The following is a 24638-nucleotide window of genomic DNA, read 5'->3' as shown; positions in this document are numbered from 1 at the left end:
TATGTAAGTAATAGTTAAGGACACCTAATATAAAGTGTGAACAAATGTCCTTTTTTTTTCTGTACTAACAATACTAACAGTATTGACTTTCTTGTAGAATTTGACCTACTGTTGAAATCTGAATCTAAAAGCTCAGCGATACACAAGAACATTCAGCTAGACAAAACTGACATTCTTGTATAGTGTAGAAAACAGACAGTACCAATTAAAAAGTAGAACAAAATATATTATAAAAAATATTTCCATGGTGAAAAAACATCTAAACATATTGACCAGTGTGGCTCACACAGTGACAAAAACACTTTTTATTTTGGTGGCTTTGGCCAGTTTACTAACACAATAGCTAGGTTTGTGACAGAGAAAAAAAGGTTGCTGTTTGGATTTAAATAGGCATTTGCTTTAGAGTCTATGATTGGAAGAGGTGCATCAATGTTTGGTCAAGATATTGTATTGACAATGCAAAAGTCCAGCACTCTGAAGTCTCCTCAGCACATCCCAAAGACTTGCAATGAATTTAAGGTCTGGATTCATGTGTAAATGGTTCTTCACGTCCCTCCCAACCATTCTTTCACAATTTGAGCCTGATATAGGCCTATCTTGACATTGTCATCCTGGAATATGGCCATGATGTGTCTTCCTGGTTGTTTAAGAAATGAAAAGCTATTAGGGTTAGAAGAACTGCTGCCAAAACATATAACATGCTACAAAAATAATAATTACTGCAATAATGATCCAATCATAGACTCTTAAGTATTTGCCTATTTAAATCGGGTAGTGTAGTGTATGTTACTGGTGAGGGCCAAAAGAGAGTTGTGACAGGCAGCATTAAACTGAGATCTGAAATAAATAATCATATATTGAAAAGAAGGATGCAGAACAGACAGAAAGAAAATAGATAGATAGATAGATAGATAGATAGATAGATAGATAGATAGATAGATAGATAGATAGATAGATAGATAGATAGATAGATAGATAGATAGATAGATAGATAGATAGATAGATAGATAGATAGATAGATAGATAGATAGATAGATAGATTTCATCTTCTCCATTATCGTTTAATTGGAGGGAATAGGGGTGTCAGGAGGATCACAGCACACCGTCAATGCCAGAGTCCCAGAGAGGAGGAGGATGGGGAGGAGGAGGAGGAGGAGGGCTGTCCCATCCGCTGGTGATGGGTGACCACTTGCAATAGGATAGGAGGGGTTTACGGAAAGGTCTGTTTTATTCGCTCTCACGCCGTTTGTATTCGTTCATCGGCGACTATCATCTCGGAACGACTGCACATGCATATAAGGTAAGTTTGCACGGGTCTCTCGGTCTCGCGGGCTATTGTTCGTTGCATACAACGATGCAACCGTGCACTAGTTCGTCCACTTCATTGACAAAGGAGAACATTACATTGTCGCTTTCTAAGCAATTGACTTACGACTTGAATCGCCTCGCAATCATCGTGACTGTGTAGGCAGATGTAAGTTGCTAGTTGCATCCGTTAACGTGACATCGTTCGTTCATGGATGTAAGAGTGATCTGTTAAAGTACCGATACAATTATATCAAATGACTAAATCTCTGGACTATATGAAAATCCCAGGCCGTTTGAAGTTCATCTCGTTTGGTCTAATAAAGAAGACCTGTTCAAACGGTGCACAAGGCACGCGCAGGCTGTCAGTGAATCGTGAAGGTGTTTTCACGGGAGATGTCATGTTATTGAATATTTGTTTGAATACGCTTCTTAATGTTTAGGACCACCGGTTTGTGAATTTTATTAATTAACTCGATGAACTTTATTGCCAGATACCCTTTTCACTGTCTGCTCTGGGAAAAGTGTGAAAGCTCATCATCCAATCTCATGAATATGAATTGACGTTATACAAATATCATGGACATGCTATCAGACTAATATAACTGCGTTGCTGTATTTGCACAATAAGTCAACGTGGTTCTTTCATTTATTCCTTCTATCATCTGCATTTAATCCAATGAGTAGCCTAGCTATTGTATTCACATTTATGGACGAATATGGAATATTGTTCTTAAAGTTGGGGATACCACATTACTTATTACATTACCATTACCATACATTTGAAGAATTAACTTTTTCATGCAGTTTGGCATATAGAGATGACTTGATTTATCAACTCCACTTGGACTTTAATGTTCAATTTCAAACTATTACATTAAAAATAGCCTTTCTGTGAGATGGCTTACTCTTTGGAAAATTCAATGATGTAGGATGTAGGAAATGTAGCCTTGAATAATAATTCCTGTTTACTCTTGGAATTTCCTATTGACTTTTTTGTGTGTGCAGGAAATAGATCTAGTATTCGGTGCCACCTTGAAACCTAATAGGACAAATAAAAATGCATCTCACACCACACTATCTTATCCCCACCAACCCCATGCAGCTCCCATCCTCATTTTCTCCAGCTCTGTCTCTCCGTCTCTTACACTGACATACATCTGGTACATTGTTCAATACTGTATTCTGCCATTCATTAGAAGTAGTGGACATCAGTATGTACTGTATACTGGATCTGTTAGATACCAATTAAAAAAGAACAGCTCATACCGTACTTTTTTTTTCAGACCAGATATAGATGCAAACAAAAATAACAGCCCTTTGCTTCCCCAAGTGTTCTGAAGATATTAGTTTATTGTTCTAACAATAAAACCTAAAAACAACATTCCTTGAAAATTTGATATTGGTCCCATCTATAACCAAACAATAACCAAATGGGAAGCGTTAAGGGAACCGCTCAAATGCCTGTGTTATAGCTATTTTGTTTTCAGGCAAGATTGATGAAAACACTCATTTTAGTCCTCAAAATGTTCTGGGAATGTTAGTTTATGATCCTAAAAAAGCCCAAAAAGAATGTTAGATATTGGTTTCACTCCAAAAAAGAACCAAATGGGAACCCTACATTAATTGGGAACGGCTCATATTGTCGTATATTTTGTTTTTAAGTAAGCAAACACAACAAACTTTGGCCCCCGAAATGATCTGGAAGTGTTAGTTTAAGGTTCTAAAAAACCTATAAAGAACATTCTTAGAACGTTAGATATTTGGTCCACCCAAAAAATAACCAAAGGAAACCTTATAGTAATGTTAGGGGAACAGCTCATATGCCCTTGTTGTATATTTTGCTTGCAGGCAAGATCGATGCTAGCCTGGTTAAAACCAGACCATTCTCAGTTGTAACTTTCTGAGCAAATCTAAATTTGCCGGAAGTTGTCTGGGTTTTCCCAGGCTAGATCGATGCAAAAACAACTAACAAATGTTGGTCCCCTAAACGTTCTCGGAATGTTAGTTTATAGTTCTAAAAAACCTAAGAATGTTCATAGAATGTTAGATAACAATAAACAAATGAGCGCAATACACTAACAACATCAGGAGAACAGCTCATATGCCCTTGTTTTATATTTTGTTTTCAGGCATATTTTCATAACATATTTTGGTCCCCAGAATGTTATATGAATGTTAAAAAGAATGTTCTTAAAATGTTATATTGGTTCCACTCCAAAATAAATAACCAAATGGAAACCATACACTAACATTAGTGAAATGTTCCATGGAAAGTGTTGTTTTGGCCCCCTTGAGGTAAAAAAAACACAAAAAAACTGTCTGTGTGTGCATCCCAATCAAATAATAGCTGCAGATTTGAACTGGGACATGTTTTTGAGATCTAATTGTCTGAAATTTATGGATAAACATTGGGCAGTGCATTTATCTGAAGTGACCTTTTGAGCTATCATTCCCCAATTTGTTTAGCTTGGTGTTACATGATGGACTGTCTGTTTCTTACATGCAATTATGTAATTCTTACATAACTGCCGAATCAATAGTGACATGGAACAAATCAAAGTTATTAATGTAGATAGAGAAACAAAGAGTTGGCAACCCCAGAGGCTGTTTGTTCTGTAATGAGTGGTTGCAGTGTGTCAGTGAATTGTAGTTCACATAGACAGTGATGTTAGCATTGTGAGTACATTAATGAGTACGCATCGCATAGCGTGACATTGTGTTGTCCTGAGATTGTTTACAGCACAGAGCCAATGATTGTCCTGCAGGCCAGTGAGAGACGTCAGCTAATCTGCTTGTGATTGCCTTTGCCCACAGGATATTACAGTTAGTCAGGGGCTTCAACTGGGGGTCTGGGATTGTAAACAAATCTCAAACAAAACTTTGTGGTTTGGGCGGGAAGCAAAAGTAAAAAATACATTAAGTTGCTGAAAGTTAAGCTTTAAGTAAATGCATGGCTTTTTTCAAAAACATAAAACATTGATATCAACCCCAAAGTAGTGTAAATTCAGACGTTTATGGTTCCGAGTGTGTGTACATTAAAAAAAAAACATTATTTGAATTATTTAAAATTATTTCTATTCACCAAGGAGTCCTTGCACCCGACCCCCCACCCCTTCAATAATGTTTGTTTTTTTCAGGTCAGGAATTACAAAAGTTTTAAATAGTTTGTGAAGCTTGATAACAATAATATAAACAGTTTAACATACATTACTGTCCAAAAGGTTGGTGTCAGTAGGATTTTGAAATATTTTTAACAGAAGTATTTTATGTCCACCAGTAAAAAATAAAGTAAAACAGAAATAGTGTGAAATATTTTATACTAAATGAAACATTTATATTAAATGTTTTCTATTTTAAAATGCAATTTATTCCTGTGATTCAAAGCTGAATTTTCAGCATCATTAGTCTTCAGTGTCACATGATCCTTCAGAAATCATTCTAATATGCTGATTTGCTGCTCAAGAAACATTTCTTATTATTATCAGTTGAAATGCTGCTTAATATTTTTGTGGAAACAGGGATACATTTTTCAGGATTTTTTGAAGTATAGAAATTTTAGCAACACTTGAAATAAAAATAGAAAAAAAAATGAATTTTTTGTAACATTATGAATGTCTTCACTGCCATTTTGAACAATTTAATGCATACTTGCTGAATAAAAGTATATTAATTAAAGGACAAAATAAATAAATGAAAGAAAAAAAACAGATAACAGGTTTACATAAAATAGTTTTAATTGTTGATCATTTTATTGTGTCTCGTCTGCACATAATATTTTTCCAAAAATATGAAACGATCTTTTTTCAGCTCCCAAATGGTTGAGCTAAAATAGCAATTGGATGCATTATCTCTTGGTATATAGCCATCTTCGTTCAATAATGTGAGGAAGTTGGGCAGTGACTATCATATCTGAGTTCATACCATAGTTTTTACTATGGGTGCAATATATTAAAGGTACAATATGCAGGATTTTTGCAGTAAAATATCCAAAAACCACTAGGCCAATGTTATATATTTTGTTTAGTTGATTGCTTACAATATCCCAAATGTTTCCAACTATTTGTAAATCGTGAGAAAATTGCGATTTTATCCAAGGAAACGGGGCGTGTGAGCAGGGGTGAGGAGTCGCCAGTCAATGGCGTCATATCCGCGTTACCCCCGGTTTCCGCCAGGTTTGACCTCGTACTGCAATAGTAACCATGGGGACAGACGTTGACAACTGGGTTGTGCCGGTTATACCCGTTATGCCTAGCAGGACGCTCACGCAGTTGTTGTTTTGTTCAAAGATTTTGGACCATGGCAAGCAGACTTTGAGACAAAAAGAGGTTGACATTGAGAACATCTTTCGAGATGCCGAAAGCTCCACGTCCGCGACTAACTTCGACTTGACAGAGAAGCGACACGCGAGTGTTGCATGTTACTTTATTAGACAGGTGAGCAAATGTACATAAAACTAATCAATGTTATGTAACGTTAGTTCAACATGATGAAAAGTTAGAATATGATCTGTATGTTATTCTAATGTTGATCTAGCTAACTGCTAGCCTCATACAGCCAACACACAACTTAACTAACAACATTCAACACACTCAAATGCCGTTTAGTGTGATAGTGTAACTGTTAGAGCAAGTAAAAGAGCGCCGCTGCGTTACCTCAAGTTTCATTCGTCTGATAAACTGACCTGTGTGAGTATTAATTCAGCACTTGCGTGTAGTTCGGTAGAATGAAATGTCCTTATTCCTTTATATCCGCGGGACTGGCGTTGCGTGTGGCGCTGGTATACGTCTAGCAATCGCGCCCTGCTTCACACCACAGTCATGTTAAAAACATCAATGTATTCACTCATCCATAAAAGATCCTTCAGCTTGACGACAAGATCCATAATTCCGCTTAATGCGGAATATACGTCATTAATATACACCTTTGTTATTGTAAGAGGTTAGCGACCCCTGGTGGCGAAAAATCCTGCATATTGTACCTTTAATTTTACTGGTTAATTGGACCAGTTTGAACATGTCATTTTCGATATCGATACCGATACCTTGACTTCGAAACCAGTTCCTGAACGATACTTTTTTTCGACACCAATTTAGTGAAATGTAACAAATACAATAGTTACTATAACAAATCTGTGCCTCGTTGTTATTACATCCAGTTTCATCCTGGAATCAATTTAACGGGCTAATAGTTTGCTCCATGCTGGATGTGGGAATCATTGAGTAATTAATGGTGTAATAAAGAGTGACCCATGTTGGCTTCTTAATTGTTCTCTTAAGTCTTGACAAGTCATTACATTTTATACACGGTTTAGAGGGCCACGTTGCTATAGTTACAGGCGACACGCTACATGGCGAACCAGTAGTGTTGTTTTGGAGGGTTGTTTTCAGGGTTCAGTGCAACTCGCAGTCCATTAGGAATGGAGTCGGTTGTATTGTCAGTGTCACACTCATTTAATGCAGGTAATTGTTTTGGAAATTAAAAACCCTGCTTCTCAGAGCTTGTCTGGAATTGAAATGGTTGGCAGAACAAAAATAAATAGATCCAACTGAAGAAGTAACAAATCTCTGAAACCTACATCTGTAAATATTTTGCTCTCCTCCATACCTAAACATTAAAGCCAGGACACATTATTTTATCGACCAAGTAAACATAACCCGTGCTTCAATTCAGGTCAGTGGTGGGACAGGAGGTGGATATAAACAAGCTGGTTCTGGTAATAAGTGGAGCTGATGAGCACCATGGAGTCTTTGTTTCAGCTCAGATAACATATTGCATCTGACTCAATACACAATACACGTCTGTATTGTGGATACGGAACACAAAATGTGAACTTTTGGTGTCCAGCTATGGATTTTAAGGCAAATGTACTGCTTAAAGTGAAATCAAAACATCACAAACTAACACAAATGTTGTGTTTGCAATATTGGCCAACATGACCAGTTTTGATGGCTTTATATTAAATGTTATATTCAGTATAGGTGGTGGCTGGAGAAATTAAAATGTAAAATATAGATAATCACATCCCAGCTTACCCGTTCACATCTTTCCCTTTACATGATTACAGTTCACACCTGCTTTTTATAAACTACGTCAAATCAATTTTCATCTAAGTGAATCCATCACCCTATGTTCTGTTGTAATTTAGCATAAACTAATCTTTTATCTTAGGAAAATCTGTCCAACAAATTGAGTACCACCACTAAATTAGAGAAAGATGAGGAAAAAAACTGAAAAATAAGAAAGTATGGAGCAGAAATGTAAATTGGCTAATCAAGGTTCTGCACAAGAGGCCATGCAATCATTGTTCATCTAGTGCATAAAAACTGCATGCAAGTGAGAATCATTCAAGACCTCATTACTTGTAAACTTCAAGTACTTTATTTGGGTTGGAAAAGGAAAACAAAGGGCCAACCGTATATCGTTGATGGTTTAGGCCATCTGTCTGTATTATGAAACCCTGAATTTTATTGAAGGTAATGATGCACATGATAATGTAGAAAAACCAAGTCAATTTACTTGTGAAAGGGTTGGTTGACCACTCAATATAATGTAATACTGTATACTGTAACTAGCTGATCAAACCAGAGGCTCTCAAGCAAACGTCCAAAGGGGCCTCAAGATATAAAACAAAAATTAAAATAACAATCATTGAAGAACCAGGGTTCCTATGGTCTTGGAAATCCTGGATAATTTTATGTTTAGTTTTAAAGCTTAATTTTAAAAGTGTGATTTGGAAAAGTTATGTTAATTGTTAAAATCCTAAAACTCCATTGGTGTGTCTATCATAAATAGGATACACAATTTCTTAGTAATGCAGAGCTCAAAGATTACTTTTTTTTTTTTTTTAAATATTGGTCACACTTTAGTTTATGGATCCAGTTCTCACTATTAACTACCTATTAACTATGATTTTTACCTCAGTAAACTCCTTATTACTGCTTATTAATAGTTATTAAGGTAGTTGTTAAGTTTAAGTATTAGGTAGGATTAAAGGATGTATATGATCATGCAGAATAAGGCATTAATATGTGATTTATATGTACTAATAAACAGCCAATACCCTAGTAATATGCATGCTAATAAAAAACTAGTTAGTGAGAATTGTACCCTAAGTGTGACCAAAATATTTTATTAAAATAATCTGTTAAAAGGTTGAGAAACACTGCCTTAGACACTTACAAATAACTTACACCTCATCTTTTTAGCACAACACACAAGAGATTCTTTGTTACACTCCTTTGTTATTCCTTGTTTATTTACATACTTGCAGGAGTGTGTTATGGTCGTATATCAGCTGTGCTTTTGCTCATGTGAAATTGCTTTAAAAAGACTTAGTAGCTTTAAATCTATCATCTTGCCTTGTTATTTTAAATGCAGTCATAAATCAGTGTGGTTGCAGCCCAAAATAGATCAAGTCAAGGTTAGTTAAGTTTTTTGAACATTCAAGCATGAAAACTTATACTAGTAGACCCCCAAAACAAAATCAAGACTTTGTAAAATGGCATAATAGGCCCTCTTTAATTATGAATGTGCAGATAAAATATAGTACAGGCAAAATAAGTATTTCCATGCCTTAGTTGGTTTAAAAAAAAAAAGATGCTTGGAAAAAGGTAAATGTTTAAGCTGGACAGGGATCTCAAAGGCAGGGGACAGAGCCATCTGGTGTGGCTCAGGCACACAAAGTCATACAGTGTTCCAGTCAGACTTCTGATCTCAGTGCCAATTATGAGACATTGTTATGGCACCGTTTGAAGACTGTGATTCACTGTCATTATCTGACTAACCTAAACAAGCTTGAAGAAATCTGCTACAAGGATAGGCAGATATTATTAACAAACTACTGTATATGCAACGATTGCACGTATCGCAATATTAGTGTAACAATTTTTCTCAAGCATATTAGTCTAGTTCTTTTTGTTCTATTTCTATTATAAAATCAAACCAAAATAAGATAATTGAGCAGTGATTGTATGCAAATCATATAAGACAATAAGACATAAAAAAAGGTTTTACCCAAATGCCGTCAAACGCCCTTGCAGTCCTCTTGCGATTCTATGGCCCTGTCCCACACGGCACCCTAAACGCTCGCGGTCTTCCTACGAGTCCGCACTTTCGTGACGTAACGGCGCTTTGACCGTCGAGAAGAGGTCTGCTTCGGAGCGCTCAGCTTCTCTGTGCTCACATAAAAACCAGCAATCTGAAAGGAGTAGCTATAGCTGAAGGAGAGGTGATCATCAGTCAGCTTGCTGATGACACGGCCCTCTTTCTTAGGGATGCTATGCAGATCCCTTTGGCAATAAGTGTTATTGAGTTTTTGTCCAAAGCCTCGGGCCTGCGTTTAAATGTTCAAAAATGTGAGCTTTTGGCCATAAAACACTGCAATGACTCCTTTATTCATGATGTTCCTGTGAAAGAAAAGGTTTGTTATTTAGGAGTTTATATAGTGAAAGACCAAAAAGCAAGATGAATTTTTTATTTTTAACCCCATACGGATGAAATTCAGAAGAGATTTAACCAGTGGCTACATTGAGATCTCTCTTTCTTTCTTACGAAGACTGAAGGCCTCTCAAGACTTATTTATGCTGCTCAGTCTGTTCATTTTGAGTCAAAGCCTGGTAAAATTATTGACCAGATACTCTTTAAAGGTAGGGTATGGGATTTGCAAAACGGCCGGCAGATTTTGAAAATACACAACTCAAAAGGTCCTACCTTCTTTCCTCCAACGCTGGCCCTCGTACATTCGAAGAACATGGACGCGCAATCACGCATCTGCAAAACTCAGATACGTGAGATTGCACTTACTCTCTCTCTCTCTCTGTACCGGGGCGACTTGCACTTACTGTGACTGGGTCACGAGCTTTGAGTATGTGCACGAAGGGGACACGAGGGGGGAGGGGGGTATGGTACGACCGTTTGATTGACGCATTTTCTGTCCAATGATTCTAGGGGGTCTTGGAAATGATTGCCTGGAGTTTTTCGAGTCCTGCCCATTCCACAGATGATTAAATTGCTTAATTTTCATTTCAGTGCTTCTAACTCTGTAAGTTGGAATAGGATTTCAAGTGATTTTAAAAAAATGGTCAAAAAATAAAATCACATACCCCACCTTTAAGTTTTTGTACTTTAAATTATACCTTTAAAGTTAATTGGTTGAAATAGTTTAGAAACTATTAGTGTCTTTATGGAACTTTATTCCTAATTATGTTTTTTTCTCAGTTTGGTGGTCTGGATTTTCTTCTGTTATGTAACTACAAATTCGAAAAATTACAATATTATCTGCTTTTCATAGGCAGTTTTTTTTGGCTTGGTCTTTGATATTTAAGCACAACTTTTCACCTCAAAAATATTTTATTTGGAATAACTGTAATATTTTATACAAGAATATTTTTTTCAGAATTGGTTTGATAAAAAAATATATTGTTAGTCAGTCAATTAATCAATTCTCAAGGGTTGTTGTTTTCATATAAGGAATTTCTAGATCATTTTCAATTTATTGTTTCTCCCAAAGAATTTTCAATATGGGTTCAATCCCATCAGGTGCTCTTGCTTTATTGAGAGGAACTCAATCTCTACTTCCAGTCTCTCTGTGTTTTGGTCAATACTCCTGTTGGCAAATTGTGCTTTGCTTCTCCCTATAAAAACAATAATAGATCAGTCCGTTCAGTATTTCAGCAAGACATTGTTACTTTACCGCCTGTGACCGCTTACTGGAATAATGCGGTTGGTAATATCTGTTGGAAAAAAGTGTGGATGCTTCTACATCCCTTTTTTTTAAAGTAAAAGAGAAAATAGATTTCTTTAAAAATAATTCATAAATGCTACCCTGCAAATCACTATCTAAAAAAGTCCAAAAAGTATATTTCCTCCAGTTGCTCTTTCTGTGACAACTCTGACGAAATCGTAGTTCATCTTTTTTGGTATTGTCCATTTACGAAAATGTTTTGGCAAGATGTTTTAGGATTTATTAGGTCTGAAATCTATAATGACTTTGTGTTGTATTGGAAGGATGTGGTCCTAGGCTTTGTTGATTATGTATTTTTTATGTAATGAATATGATCTTGTTACTAGCAAAATTCCATAATCATAAATCGAAATATGTAAATGAGTTTTTCATCTCTCTTTCTTATATGTAAAAGAACTTGAAAAATACCTCTTTTCAATTAAGTTGTTAAAGGGGTCATATAATGCCATTTTTGTACAAGCTAGTATGATTCTTTAGGGTCTAAATTAAAAGTTTTTAATATACTTTAATTAAAAATTCTCATTAGTATTGTAAGAAAACACTTATTTTACCTGGTCAAAAACAGCTCTGTTTTCAGCACGCCGTTTCAGTGCATTTGCCTTTAAATGATAATCAGCCCGCCTCTCTGTTCTGTGCGTACACCATTTGTAACACAATAACACAATAACCATAACGCGTTGTTCAGTATAAACGTGGGATTATGAATTATATTGAGAACATCATACATAGAAAACATGCCGTAATGTACCCTGAGTGTAAACCTTAGACGCATTCATTGTCAACCGTGCAGCTAGCGATTTGCAAAGATTAATATAAATATTAATATAAAGTTTAATAAAACGTTACCGATCCTTTTTTCATGAGCAGCTTCTTAGCAAAACCAGCTCATACTGACCCTCGTTTATAAAGCAGTCTGGTGAGAAATGATTCGCGCAAACATGAAAGCATTGTATATTCCCTTCGAAAACAAAACTCAGCCACTGCGTCTTCAGCGGTTCGGATTAAGGAACATTAAAATGACTGCTGTGTTCGTTATTACACCCAAGAACAGAACAACACAATCGCTTAGACGCCATTCTGCTCATAGACAGTGCTCCAGCATATCAACAATGACCGCGCCGGTCCGCGCAGACTATGATTGACAGCTGGCTCACGAGCGAGGGCGGGTCTGTGTTGAAACGATGCTGTCAATCAACAATCGTGGGAGGGGCTTCCGAGCGTGTGACGTCACAAAATCGAACGGCTCGATTTGAGGCAGGGGAAAACATAAGGAGATTAAAACAAAAACACTGGATGGATTTTTATCATTTTATGATGGTTGTGAACAGGCACTGCCAACACACATTTCAGTACAATCAACTTGTAAATGTGCATGTACCATTATATGACCCCTTTAAAATGACTAGGCCCTGTCCCAAAATGGCACACACTATATGCACTTTTGGTCTTGTGGACTTACAATGGCTGCCGCGTGCGCGTGTCCGTTAAGTCCATGAGACTGTAGGGTGTCCCTTGTCAAAAGCCATTGTAAGTCCACAAGACCGAAAGTGCATATGAAGTGTGCCATTTGGAACAGGGCCGTAGTCTACCTAGAGCCAGCATTTGTATATACATATATAAATATAGGGACCTTGATCATAATGGGACCATGTTTTCCATCATACCTGAAATTAAGTTAGCTAAATTAACTAACTAGTCAGCTTTATAATATCCTAGCTAGATTGCTTAAAGTTGTGTAAGGTTAACTAGCTTGCTAAGATCAGGAAAAGTTTAAATAACTAGCTGAAAGTTGAAACTAGTCAAATGTTAACTCGCTAGATGAACAACTAGTTAACATTAGCTATCCTGATTGCTACATTACTAGACATTAGACATCTGCTGGGCCTAGTTTTTCCAATTTAAAAAATATATAAATGCTTGCATCATTATGAAATTTTATTTGCAACGTTTTGATCAATCGACCTTCCTCAGACTTACAACACACACATGAATGTGCATAACAACATTTATAAATTTTTTCGAATTTATATTGGACTTTTCTGCGATGCACATATTGAATGATTCAGCCATGCCAGGCACTATATTTACTGTTTGGGCACAGCTGTTCAAAATATATATGATCAGATTTCGGTAATCGAATTGGATAAAGTCTTGAAAATTGGTGGTATAAAAAAAAAAAAAAAAACTTTCTGAAATTGGATCATGTAAGTCTTGTTTTTGATCTCAAACCATCAGCATGTGTTGTGTCTAAGGGATCGTCTGATCCTGGATAGCAAACCATGGGATATTCAAATCCAGATCATTTTGATTCCAGATTCAACTTTTTGAACAACTGGGCCCGGAAGATGCAATATATAGGGTATTTGCTCATGTGCAAATCAGTTGTAAAATGGTTCTTGGCAGGTGGTCCATTTACTTTTCATCTGTAATGACATAATTTAACACCCAATGTGCGATATTCAATATGTTGTCAGATTACAGTTACTGACATTAATTAGAAGCTTCTTCTTTTTTTAAATGTGGAATACATTTACAAAATTGATCAATACATGGGTCTGCTTGCCATTGTGCAACAGTAAAGAGCCTAAAATAGAATAAACACCCATTATAATCAGCAAAGCTTTCTACACTCAGTTGTGTTGATTATAATGGGTGTCATTATCCTGTTTCTCTGAGCAATCCAGTGCTGTTTCATCGAGCTGCTGTCTTGCAGTATAGATATGGTTCAGACCACCAAGCACTAAAGAACTTTCCACCAATGGAAGAGTGACAAGCAATTTATCGAAACATGAGGACAGGTGCTATCACGTGCAAACAAGCAAGAATAAGTTTGGTGTCAGTCAGTGTACAAATATTGAAGACCCAAAATGTTATTTTATTATTAAAAATATATAAAAAATATGTTTTATTTTGACTTTGTTTTTTGTATTTCAGTAAACGAATCTAAACAAACCTACAATGTACAATGAAACTGTGTGCTGCTATTTTGTATTTTTGAATTGTCAATGTGAAATACAGTATCATATTTTAGAACTATTCTTGTGAGGTAGTACGTCCTAATGTTTATAATTTGATGTTTGTTTGGTTTTTATTGTCTTGCAGTTTCATGTTATTTAACACAAAAATATATATGTTTTTATGTTATAAATATAAAAACTGAGACAATAGTGACTTTTAATTTGTAAATTGGCCCAGTGGAGGGTTTGATGAAGAATTATGCTAATGATTTTTTTTTTTTTCTGGCTACAGTTCACAGAAGAAGTCCATTTGAATGCCGGCGGAGAGTCCCAGGAGACAGAAGAACCTTCTGATCTGTAGCTGTCGGCTGAGAACATGAGGAAGAGCCGGAGTGTTTTGGCAGTGACACCTATTGATGTGAGACATTTTACTGTTGCGCTTAAACATGAATAGAAGATAATGCTATACGCAGTGATTTTTCTGTCTTCTTCACTCCAACACACACAGAGGCCAATGCTATTTAGACGTTTAGCAAAATCACTTGTTGGTTTTTGACCTTTGCCAACTTATACACCTACAGTATGTTACATGAAGAGATACAGCCAGGTTTTCTGTGCAATAACATGTTATGCTCTTCGATTTCAAGAGAAAGAACTAAAGCAATCAACAAGCTCTAGGCAAGCGTGACCACAAGAACATAAACAACCAATTAAGTACACACACACACACAAACCCACACACGCATACACATATATTATTAATAGCTATTTATGAGGGACATGGAAAGAGATGGCAGGCACCATTAAACCTTAACAGAGAAAGGACAGAACAGAGATGAAAAAAGACTGTCAATCATTTGTGTTATTCATGTTTTTAATTACCTGAACTCTGTTGGTTAGGCTTAACGTTTTACAGTCTTTTAATTCTAATTTACATAAATTATATTATTTACACTCTGTTTAAAGGAGAAGTGTTTCTTCCGCTTAGTATTTCATCTACATTTAGGGTTAGGCTAAGTCATCGTAGAGATTCCAAAATGTCGGGGTTTTTTTCTTTTGTCCTTCAGGAATATTATTATGATTTCCATTACACGAGAGTAGATGTTAAACCTCATGCTGATTTGTACTCGGCTTTCGCCAAGATAAGCACAAACTAAGACGTAGCTTTAAAGTAACCTATGCTTCTCTCTCTCCATCTCTCCATCCATTTACGCTTCTTTCCATAATTGATTTTGATTAAGGAATTGATTAGATTAGGAAAAGTGCTCCCAGTAACGTTAATAGAATGTTTGCTCATCTGGTCTTTAATAATGTTCTTAAAACATTAGCACAAATTTATACTTCGTTCATGCAACGTTTTTTTAAAGTCCCCCTGTAGTCAATAATTTTATCCCGTAAAACTCATCTTTGATGTCACCAACATGACATATTTAAGCGTTTTTTCCCTGAAAAATTGTCTTCATGCCTTAAATAGCTTGATTGTAACTCTACACCCTTGCCTCATTTAGTATACGCGGTTCTATGAATATGCAAATTATCCCCGCCTCCACTCACTCACACCAGCTCAGAGATCCACTCGTTGACGATCACACATTGACGTGATTGGTTACAAGGTATGTGACGTCAGAAACACCAGCGATTTCAAACAGTGTTTTTGAGACTGCAGTTTTAAGGAGAAAATACTCAGCAATGGTGCTGACTTATGAATTTGCACATTGTTTGTCTTAAACCATATTAAAAACACTACATAGGCATACAAACAACATTAAAAACATGATTTTCACCACAAGGGGACTTTAAACGTTTTAGTTGGATGTTCATCTTGCATTTTTCAGCAAATAGTTTCAGAATGTTCAGAAAACATTCATAAGTAATGTTCCCATAATGTTGGCAAAATGATTAAATGGAATTTTCCCTTAATGCTCTCATAATCAAGAGAACGCTTTTAAAACAGAGAACATTCAGAAATAGCGTTTTCATCAATTAAAGGGAACATTAGAAAAACGTTTTAAAGAACATCTATTTGTTAGCTGGGTTTCTATGACAGTTATTCAGGTTGGAGTGTAGGACTTGAGTGATTTTGGTAGATTGCGAAGACACATTTTTTTTATTTGGAAAAATGTGCACTAATAAATTGTTCACAATAGGACCCAATACATTTTTCGAGTAAATTTGGTGATTTGGTGAAAAAAAAGTGATTTCATGTTGACTTTATTATGCAGAGGCAACTGTATTGAGGCAACACTCAGAATGTTAGAACTGTCACTCAGTGATGCTTTCAAGACATTGCTCTGTTTATTTAAATAACCCAGAGCTTCTGGCTCAACCCAGGGCATGCCTTTGAAACGGAACAACCGGTTTGTCTGAAAAATGATTGATGTGACTGTAGGTTTGGTGGAAGCAGCACTGAAAGTGTTTGGGTAAACGGTTATTTATTCTCCATCTGGTGTTGCTTTAGTCACACAGAAGTTATATACATGACCTTTAAAAAAAGTTGTACTCAGTATTTTCTTCATTTATTTATTGCTAGCCAATATTTTGTCTTTGAAAAGTAAAAAAAAGCAGTTACATTGTTCATTTGAGGTAGCTTTCAGCAACGCCTTTTGGAGATGGAGAATTCATGAACATCCACAAAGTTCTGGATTAGGTTACTGTATATAGAGGAACAGTACCTTCACTTGTTTGGAAGTATGTGCACAATAAAGGGAAGTAATGAGGCTGATATTGATTGTCGGAAAAGGCTATTCTCACCTTTTTTCGCTATCACTCAATGAAAGCTTGACCCTCACCTCTCCTGCCTATGATTAACATCCACATCTGCACAGTCTATGGCAGAAACCCTATAACCCTCTTCATTGAAATCCTTCTCTAGAACAAGTGCATCTGATTAGAGTGGAGGCTGAGTTTGAGCTTTTCTGCCACTCAGATGTAGAAAGACTGCAAACATTTTTTTAAACATGCACACTATTCATAAGACCTTGTACAATCGTTCCAGGGCAACCATGAGGCTTTCTAATGCACCGCCTGTATTATGATGATGGTTATCAGTACAATTTGGGAAGTTCCAGTTGAGCATATTGAAGTATAAAATATATAAGTCAAGTCTACTCACATTTATTTATATAGCGCTTTATACAATAGAATTGGTTTCAAAGCAGCTTCACAGTAATAAACAGGAAAACAACAGTGTTAATGTTGCAAAATTCATCATGAAACAAATTCCATTTCAGCTGTAAAGCAGCTTTACCGAAGACAATAGTGTCATTATTCAGCTCATTTTAGTTCAGTGTTGATTCAGTTCAGTTCAATAACAGTGCAAAGTTAATCAGTTATGAAATTCTTAACAATAAAATTATATCACTTAATGAAATATAAAGTTATAAATTGTAAAATATTCAGGTACCATATATTGGTACCATCCCTTAAAATCTGAAACATTGTCAACTAAAAAAACTGCCAGTTTTTTTACTGTAAATTTAACAGGACATTTTTACACTGTACAATAAACAGGGATCTAAATATTCTTTCACTGTATTATTTGTTAACTGCAACAGTGGACATTTTCGCAGCTGGACAAACAGGTCGCATGTCTGCCGCGAGCTGTATTTGTCCAATCAATGTTATTGACATTGTAAATATGCAAAAATAGAACAGAAGTCCCATGTACGATGAGAAATCATTTTAAGTGTGTTAAGCCAATGTGATACTCATATAACTAGATGTAGCTCAGATTCCCTTTTTTGATTGAAATTAACCACTAATAATAATAATAATATGAGCTACTTATAAAATTTGTATTTCAAAGTGCACACAATTATTTGTAAATTTCTCACTTGACACATATTGAACCATTAGTAGTCTGGTTTTACAGTTCTGTGAATGTGAGGCAGAAGGGAGTGCGCTGTGACTCTCACATGACCGCAGGAAGAGTACATGCTGCCCATCTGTTTCTCTAAGCTACGGGAGAGAGTCTGTTCTGTCAGATGCTCATGATCTCTTAGGGATTTGTTGACTTGTGCATTAAGTGTTTCCCCAAACTGCAGGGCATAAAGTAACACCATTATTCCACTCTTAATGGACAATCCACTTGAAGTGGATTTTGCGAAGCCCAAAGGAAGCCAAGCATTGGTTCCCTCCAGTTGTATCCAAACCCAAGACTCTATCCTCCCCTCTTGAAACACTAGCTGTGCGTGTTTACTGACAACCCTTGTTGCTTAACCCTCAATCAAACTCATTATTGAAGGAATCAGAGTGGTTGCCAAGGTAACTGATCCTCCCAGCGATCGGCCGGTCTCTGGACATAGTGTTCATGTATATCTCTATTTTTCTTTTATGTATTTGTTTACTTATTCATTAGATCAATGCCTATGGGCAGTGTTACCCTTCACCATGTTCCTCTTAATTTAACCAATGAAAATTTCTCATTTTCTCTCTCGTCCTCAATGTTGTTCTCATTCATTCCAGAGCGTAGAAGCCATCAGGGCTTTAATGCTGTCTGAACTGAGGCGGCATCACTTGTATTCCATTGGCTCCACTTTTTGTAACATCTGTAAAGCGTGACATGATTATTAGATGATACTTCATACACTCCTCATGGGAGTCCCCTTTCCTTTCAATTAATTTCCTCTCCATTAATTTGGCCCTCTCATTTATATGAAGTCATTTTTCCCATGGCCTTCCAATGTTTGTGTATTTTTTAATGCTTAAAGCTGAAGTCCGTAACCTTTTGGGGTTAAAAATTATCCAAAATAAATTTGAGCAATTACATAACCAGCCAGTGTTCAAAACTATCTGCTTGCCTTAGCTCGATTCAAAACGGTAAGCTTGTAATAATGTTTTTAATTCCAGTGGCACTGGTGGATTTCCGCGGGAGATTCGAGCATGTCTTTGCGTCATTACGTCACATCTGTACACATAAAGAAGAGTCTCGGCTAGTATAAGCTATATTGCGTGTGAGGATGTTGGAGGTGGAGATTTATAGCCTTTTCTCACAGCACTTGATATAATTAAACTTATCAATTTGATGGCAGATCCAGAAAGGTTCAAATGACAATCACCAGTGACAACAGATTCACCCGCTGTAAAATGCAAAAGACTTCGGACATCGGAGTGGCTACAGAAAAAAAAAAAGAAAAAAAAAGAGACGGCAACCGGGCGTCATGCGAAAACAAGGATAAATATCTGAAGGGCTTTAAATGTAGTCACGCAATGCTGATGTTGTTAACATTAACAATTTGAGAACAAAGTGTAATGTGCATGGTTTGACTTGAAATGATAAGCGATCGTTAGATTTAGTCAACGCGATTTACTGCAATTTTCGATTTTCAACGCGATTTTCCCCCCTAGTTGGTCAGAACAAAAGTGGATGTTACTTACTTGTTCAATGACATTTTCCGGTGAAAATTTTTATGTTGGTCATACTTCCAGAAAGTAGAATCTGTGATTCTGAATGCCAGTATCAACACCGGAGCGGTGACTGACAGCCGCACATTCCCGTCAAAACATTGGATTCATTGGACTCACGTAAAGTTGATAATTCCGCGAATAACTGCAATTGCAGATTTCGAACAGAGATGGCGACAAAGAGGAAAAACTACGGACTGCAGCTTTAATTTCATAGTATAACATTGCTCAAGATAATATATAAATGTATAAATATTCTATTTTAAGACTATTACATCTTTGACTTTGTGGCATTATTTATGGCGCTTTTCCACTGCTGGTACGGCTCGGTACGGCTCAGTACGGTTCGGCTCGGCGCGGCACGGTTCGGCTCGCTTCGCTTTTCCACTGCGTGGTACGACTCGGCTCAGCACGGCACGGCTCGGTTCGCTTTAGCTCGGTTTGGTTTTCCACTGCAGTTAGTACCGCTTCAAAGTGGGTGGGATTATAGCAGTGCCCTCGGATTTCTGATTGCTTAAAAAAAAAAAAAACTTGGAGGCAAAATATTTTTTAGTGATTATTGTGAATTATTTATTTTATTTTATTTTTCGTGTTCGCATTTATGAGGAAAAAACAATGTTACGGACGTGAAAGCGGCACTAAAAGATGCTTTAAAACTTTCACTTAGACATCTAACAGAAAGCACAAAACCTTTCTTTAACCTGAATTTCGTTTTGTATTAATTGTATCTATCAATGTTTCATCAACCAATTGCCTGGATTTAATAAATAAGAAGTAGTAAATATAGCAGACGATAGATAGGAAACGGAGGCGCCGGCGTGTGAACTGGAGCTCGTCTCATAAATGAACCGAAACTCAGCATATAAGGTAGCTTACTTGCCTCACATGTCTACTTTTAAACAGAACAATTTAAAACGAAAGAAAACAGACTACAGACTGCTCTCTGCTTATGTAATCCTTATGAAATGTGCATTTCTCTCTGGCGCGTTTCTTTGTGAAGAACAGCGGTGGTTGTTACTGGCTATTTAAATCTAGCGGGTTTGATGTCTCGCAAATAAAATGACGCTGGTAGTGACGATTCTGTCTGACCAATCAGTGATCTGCAGTGTGTTCACGTCACATTTTAGTATCGGTACGGTACGCTTGGAACCTCGACAGAGGTGGTACCATTTAATGCGAGCCGAAGTGAGCCGTACCGTGCCATACCATGCAGTGGAAAAGCGCCACAAGTGAGCCGTACCAAGCCGAGCCGTACCGTACCATGCAGTGGAAAAGCGCCAAAGCGTGCCGTGCCGTACCGTACTATGCAGTGGAAAAGCGCCATTAGATGACAGTTCATGTAAATCATTACCATATTCTTATTGATAATTTACATTACTGTAATATTGTAACAGGTAGTATATTAAGACAAGAGAAGCACATATGCAGTTTAACAGTTTATTGATGCAGCAGAGGAGCATAAACAAACAGGTGAGTATATGGTAATAGGCAGGTTGTAATAATAAACTGAATGAATTAACCAGCCCTTTATCTTTGCAGGGATAGTGAGAGATTGTGATGGCTTAATCCTGGAACGTACACACCTCAGTTGCTGCATGTAAGTAAAATCGAGATGAGTAGGTGAGTAAATGGTGACAAGGAAGCATGACGATGGGGACAGACGAAGGAGCAGAGATCCTCAGAAGAGACAGGGGGGATCACAAGGACCAATGGAGATCAGGATCGCTGGAGGTAGGTATCACAGGTAAATGTTTCTTTGGTAGGAAGTCCTTTGTCTGTATTGGGACCACGCAATTAATGCACCTGAGGTGTGTGATTATGCAGTGGCTGATGAGGTGCAGATGGGAAACAGGTGCAGTGGATTAGTATTCGGGAGATAAAAGTGTTGGAGTGAAGATGGAGCTTGGTGAATCCGTGACAAATATTCTTTTGCTCATTTAAAATTCTTAATTCGTAATATGAATAATATGTAAGGATTATTCAATTAAATTTGATGGAATTTTACTATATAATTGAAATTCGTGAGTCTTAAAAAGTGCAAAACAAACAAATTATATATAAATACTTAACAATTTCAGTAATATATATTTTTTTCACATGGCAGTCATTGGAATTTGATATATTTATTCATTTATTTTTGCATTGCAGAAATGAAATGGAGTTCTCATGCGTACTGGAAAACCTGTAATTTCCAGCCAGAGAAAATTAGAAAAAAATACCTAAGTGTGCAGAAGAATGATTATATGTTCTGGAAAATATTTTTGTATAGTAAAATTGTCAGTAACAATGCTTTTGTACAAAAAATAGTCAATACTAGGGATAGGTACAAATGTGTTTCACCAAGGTCAGCAGCTGTGCATTGTTATGCAACATCAGCAGGTGAACGAATGAAGTCACATACAAAGATTAGTTTCTCTGCTCATTTCATTTGCTGTCATGCCTGTGTTCTAACACTGTTTAAATACCAGCCAGTTGGGACTGCTGTTAGTCAAAAGATGATAAGGTAATAATAAAACTGTTCAGTAAAATTAAGAGTGATGGTTGTCAAACACTAGTAATGCAACATGTACATGCTAATATTATTATATGTCACAGTTGTTGTGATAATCAAACAGGAACAAAGAAGAATACTAGTAAACTGAAAGGAAATACAAGAAACAGAAACACAAGAATGAAATGACAACTAAACTTAACATAACCCTGACATTACAGACGTCAGGGTTAAAGACGTCTGTAAAGTGTAGATTAAAGACGCATCTCTTCAGCCAAGCATTCACATAATGCTTACCTTTTATACCACTGTTGAATCAGATCGAATGCATTAATATTATGAACAGCAGCTACGCTAATTATTTCCCATCTGCTTTTCTGCTGTTATCTCGGGACGCTAGTCCCGAGGTAAATAGCGTTCGTCAGCTCCAGTTTGTATCCAGCCTCTCACGGAGACTTCTGATGCCCCAACGCCTGCGATGAGACGACTCGACGCCTGTGAAGAGACGACTCAACGCCGGCGATATGTTATGCCCTAAATTAATACATGATGATTAACTAACTATATTCTTCTATGTACATTTCTGAAATGCACTTTCTGTAAAGCTGCTTTGAAACAATATGTATTGTGAAAAGCGCTATACAAATAAATTTGAATGAATTGAATTGAATTACCCCCCACCAAATGGTCGTCCTCGCACTGTAAACAATAGTCCAACTGTGGGTGGCAGGTGGGGGTCTTGGAGGTGAACGAGGAGCTGGTGATGGACAGGGAGCTCGAGGAGCCAGTAGAGGGAGCCAACGGAAGGAGGACCTGGGGACCGACTGACGGAAGGAGAGCCGGAAGAGGAGACCCAAGCGGAGCCAACAGTACGACTGTCCTGGGTGACACAGCAGGACTGGGAGTCCAAGGCGGAGCCGCTTGCTCGCGGGACCGAGGTAGAGACGGGGTCCCGAAAGACCAGGGTGAAACCAGAGGGAGCGAGGACAAAGGAGGAGGCGGAGGGAAGGATGAGCCCGGTGTAGTCGAAGGGGTGGAGGGCTGAGGCGCAGCCAGAGGCCCGTAAGTCTGCGACGGATCCAGGATGACGAAGGACCAAGGTGGAGCCCAAGGGATGACAGTGGAGCCGAGGAAGAGTAGAGCCAAGGTGGAGCCGACAAGCTGACAGGCCAAGGTGGCGTCATGGGCCTGGAGGGAATCCACTTCACAAGGCAGAGCTGGTGGTGAAGAAGCCGAGGCGGAGCTGGAGGAAGCCAGCGGCGAGAGCAGAGCAGAGGAGCTGAGTGGTACCAGCGAAGCAGCCGAGTCCAGGCAAGTGCATGGAGCCAGTGGAGAGAATGGGAACAATCAGGTGGGAAGGATACCGGGCGGGAACATTCAGGTAATTTACAGAGACAGACTGAGGAGGAGAGAGTTAAGGGGTATGGACTGGCTCTGTGGTCCACAAATCAATAAGCCAGCGCTACTCTTCTGGCTCTGGGGTGGACTGCTCTGTCAGCACTGACTCCAAGACGAGCCTGGCGGCAAGCTCTAGCCTCAAGATGGTTCAAGCTCCGGGGCGGACATAATGGCTGGCTCTGGCTCCGTGGCTGGAGGGGGCTCTAGCGCACGGTCCCTGGTGGGCTCAGGCTCTGGTTCCATGGTCGTGTCCGTTGTCTGGTCTGTGGCGGAAGTTTATTCTGCCGTTGTGGGACACTCCGGGCTGAGATGATGAGTTATCCTGTTTGGAGCGGGAAGAGAGATGGCTGCTGGAGGTGGTACTGGTTCTGGGGAGTCAGAGCTGATGTTGTCTTCCTTGACGACTCCCACTGTCAAGGAGGATCCGCACACCCACAAGGTGTTACCGGTAAAATCAATCAGGGGCCTGTGACCCCCTGTTCTTCAACAGAAGCATTTGGCCTAAAATGTCATCCATCCCACTCCAGAATATGTATTTTAGGGCCTCATCATCCCAGCGAGCCTCATGGTACAGCTCAAGAAACTCCTCCAGGTACTCCTCCAGTGTACGTCCCTTTTTAACTAAGCAGTCCATGTTGTTCTTATTTGTGTTTACTTGTCTTTGTCTGGGTCGCCTCTTCTGTCATAGTTGCTGTGGTAATCAAACACGCACGAAGAATAATACTCTTTCTATAATCTTAAATAAACAAATCAAATACGCAGGAGGTCGTTGGAGAATAAATAAGCAGGAATAATAAATAAGCAAAACCATACGCAAAACAATGATGGCAACTGACGAGAGCTATATATACAGGGGGAAAACAAAGGCAACTAACTAGACACGGGTGAGACTAATTAGTAACTAAGGCAAGGTTTCATCAAGAACTAAACTGAAAGGAAACACAAGAAACAGAAACACAAGAATGAAATGACAACCAAACTTACAGTAACATAACCCTGACAATATAGATGTCAAATGACAACATTGTACTGTATATTCAATTAGTCCCTATTTCTTGTTGTATAAAAACATTAAAATGCATATGATCACACTATAGCATTGCTTTATGATTCATGAGATCCACCCAATTCTTGCAATTGCATACAGCTCTCCATCAACGTGTTTAATAGATTTCCCAGAGTTATAGCCTTAAACTCCTGTTGATACTCAAGCAGTCAAACAGAAGCAGTAGCTGTTTTCTATCTCTCTCTCAATTTCTGGATTCTCATCAGTTATCCCTGTTGTATGGTCCCAATCTACAGGCTGTGCTCGAGGAATTCCTGGTAACACTCCTCTCTT

General features: G+C 37.8%; 1 protein-coding gene across 1 annotated transcript in view; it reads left to right on the top strand.

Moving 5' to 3' along the window:
- The first annotated feature begins 1199 nt into the window (after positions 1–1199).
- The window catches only part of pde4bb (phosphodiesterase 4B, cAMP-specific b), a 74409-nt gene continuing 50970 nt past the window's right edge, over positions 1200–24638 (top strand). Inside the window, exons 1-2 of the mRNA XM_056263494.1 lie at positions 1200–1300; positions 14300–14425. Of these exons, the coding sequence (XP_056119469.1) occupies positions 14384–14425 (42 nt within the window). The 5' untranslated portion in view covers positions 1200–1300; positions 14300–14383. The remainder of the gene's footprint in view (positions 1301–14299; positions 14426–24638) is intronic.

Source organism: Rhinichthys klamathensis, unplaced genomic scaffold, assembly GCF_029890125.1.
Source record: "Rhinichthys klamathensis goyatoka isolate OS25496 unplaced genomic scaffold, OSU_Roscu_1.1 h1tg000011l_1, whole genome shotgun sequence".
In the NCBI taxonomy this organism is placed as follows: Eukaryota; Metazoa; Chordata; class Actinopteri; order Cypriniformes; family Leuciscidae; genus Rhinichthys; species Rhinichthys klamathensis.
Note: the sequence above shows the minus strand (reverse complement) of the source record. Positions and strands in the feature narration are given on the sequence as shown.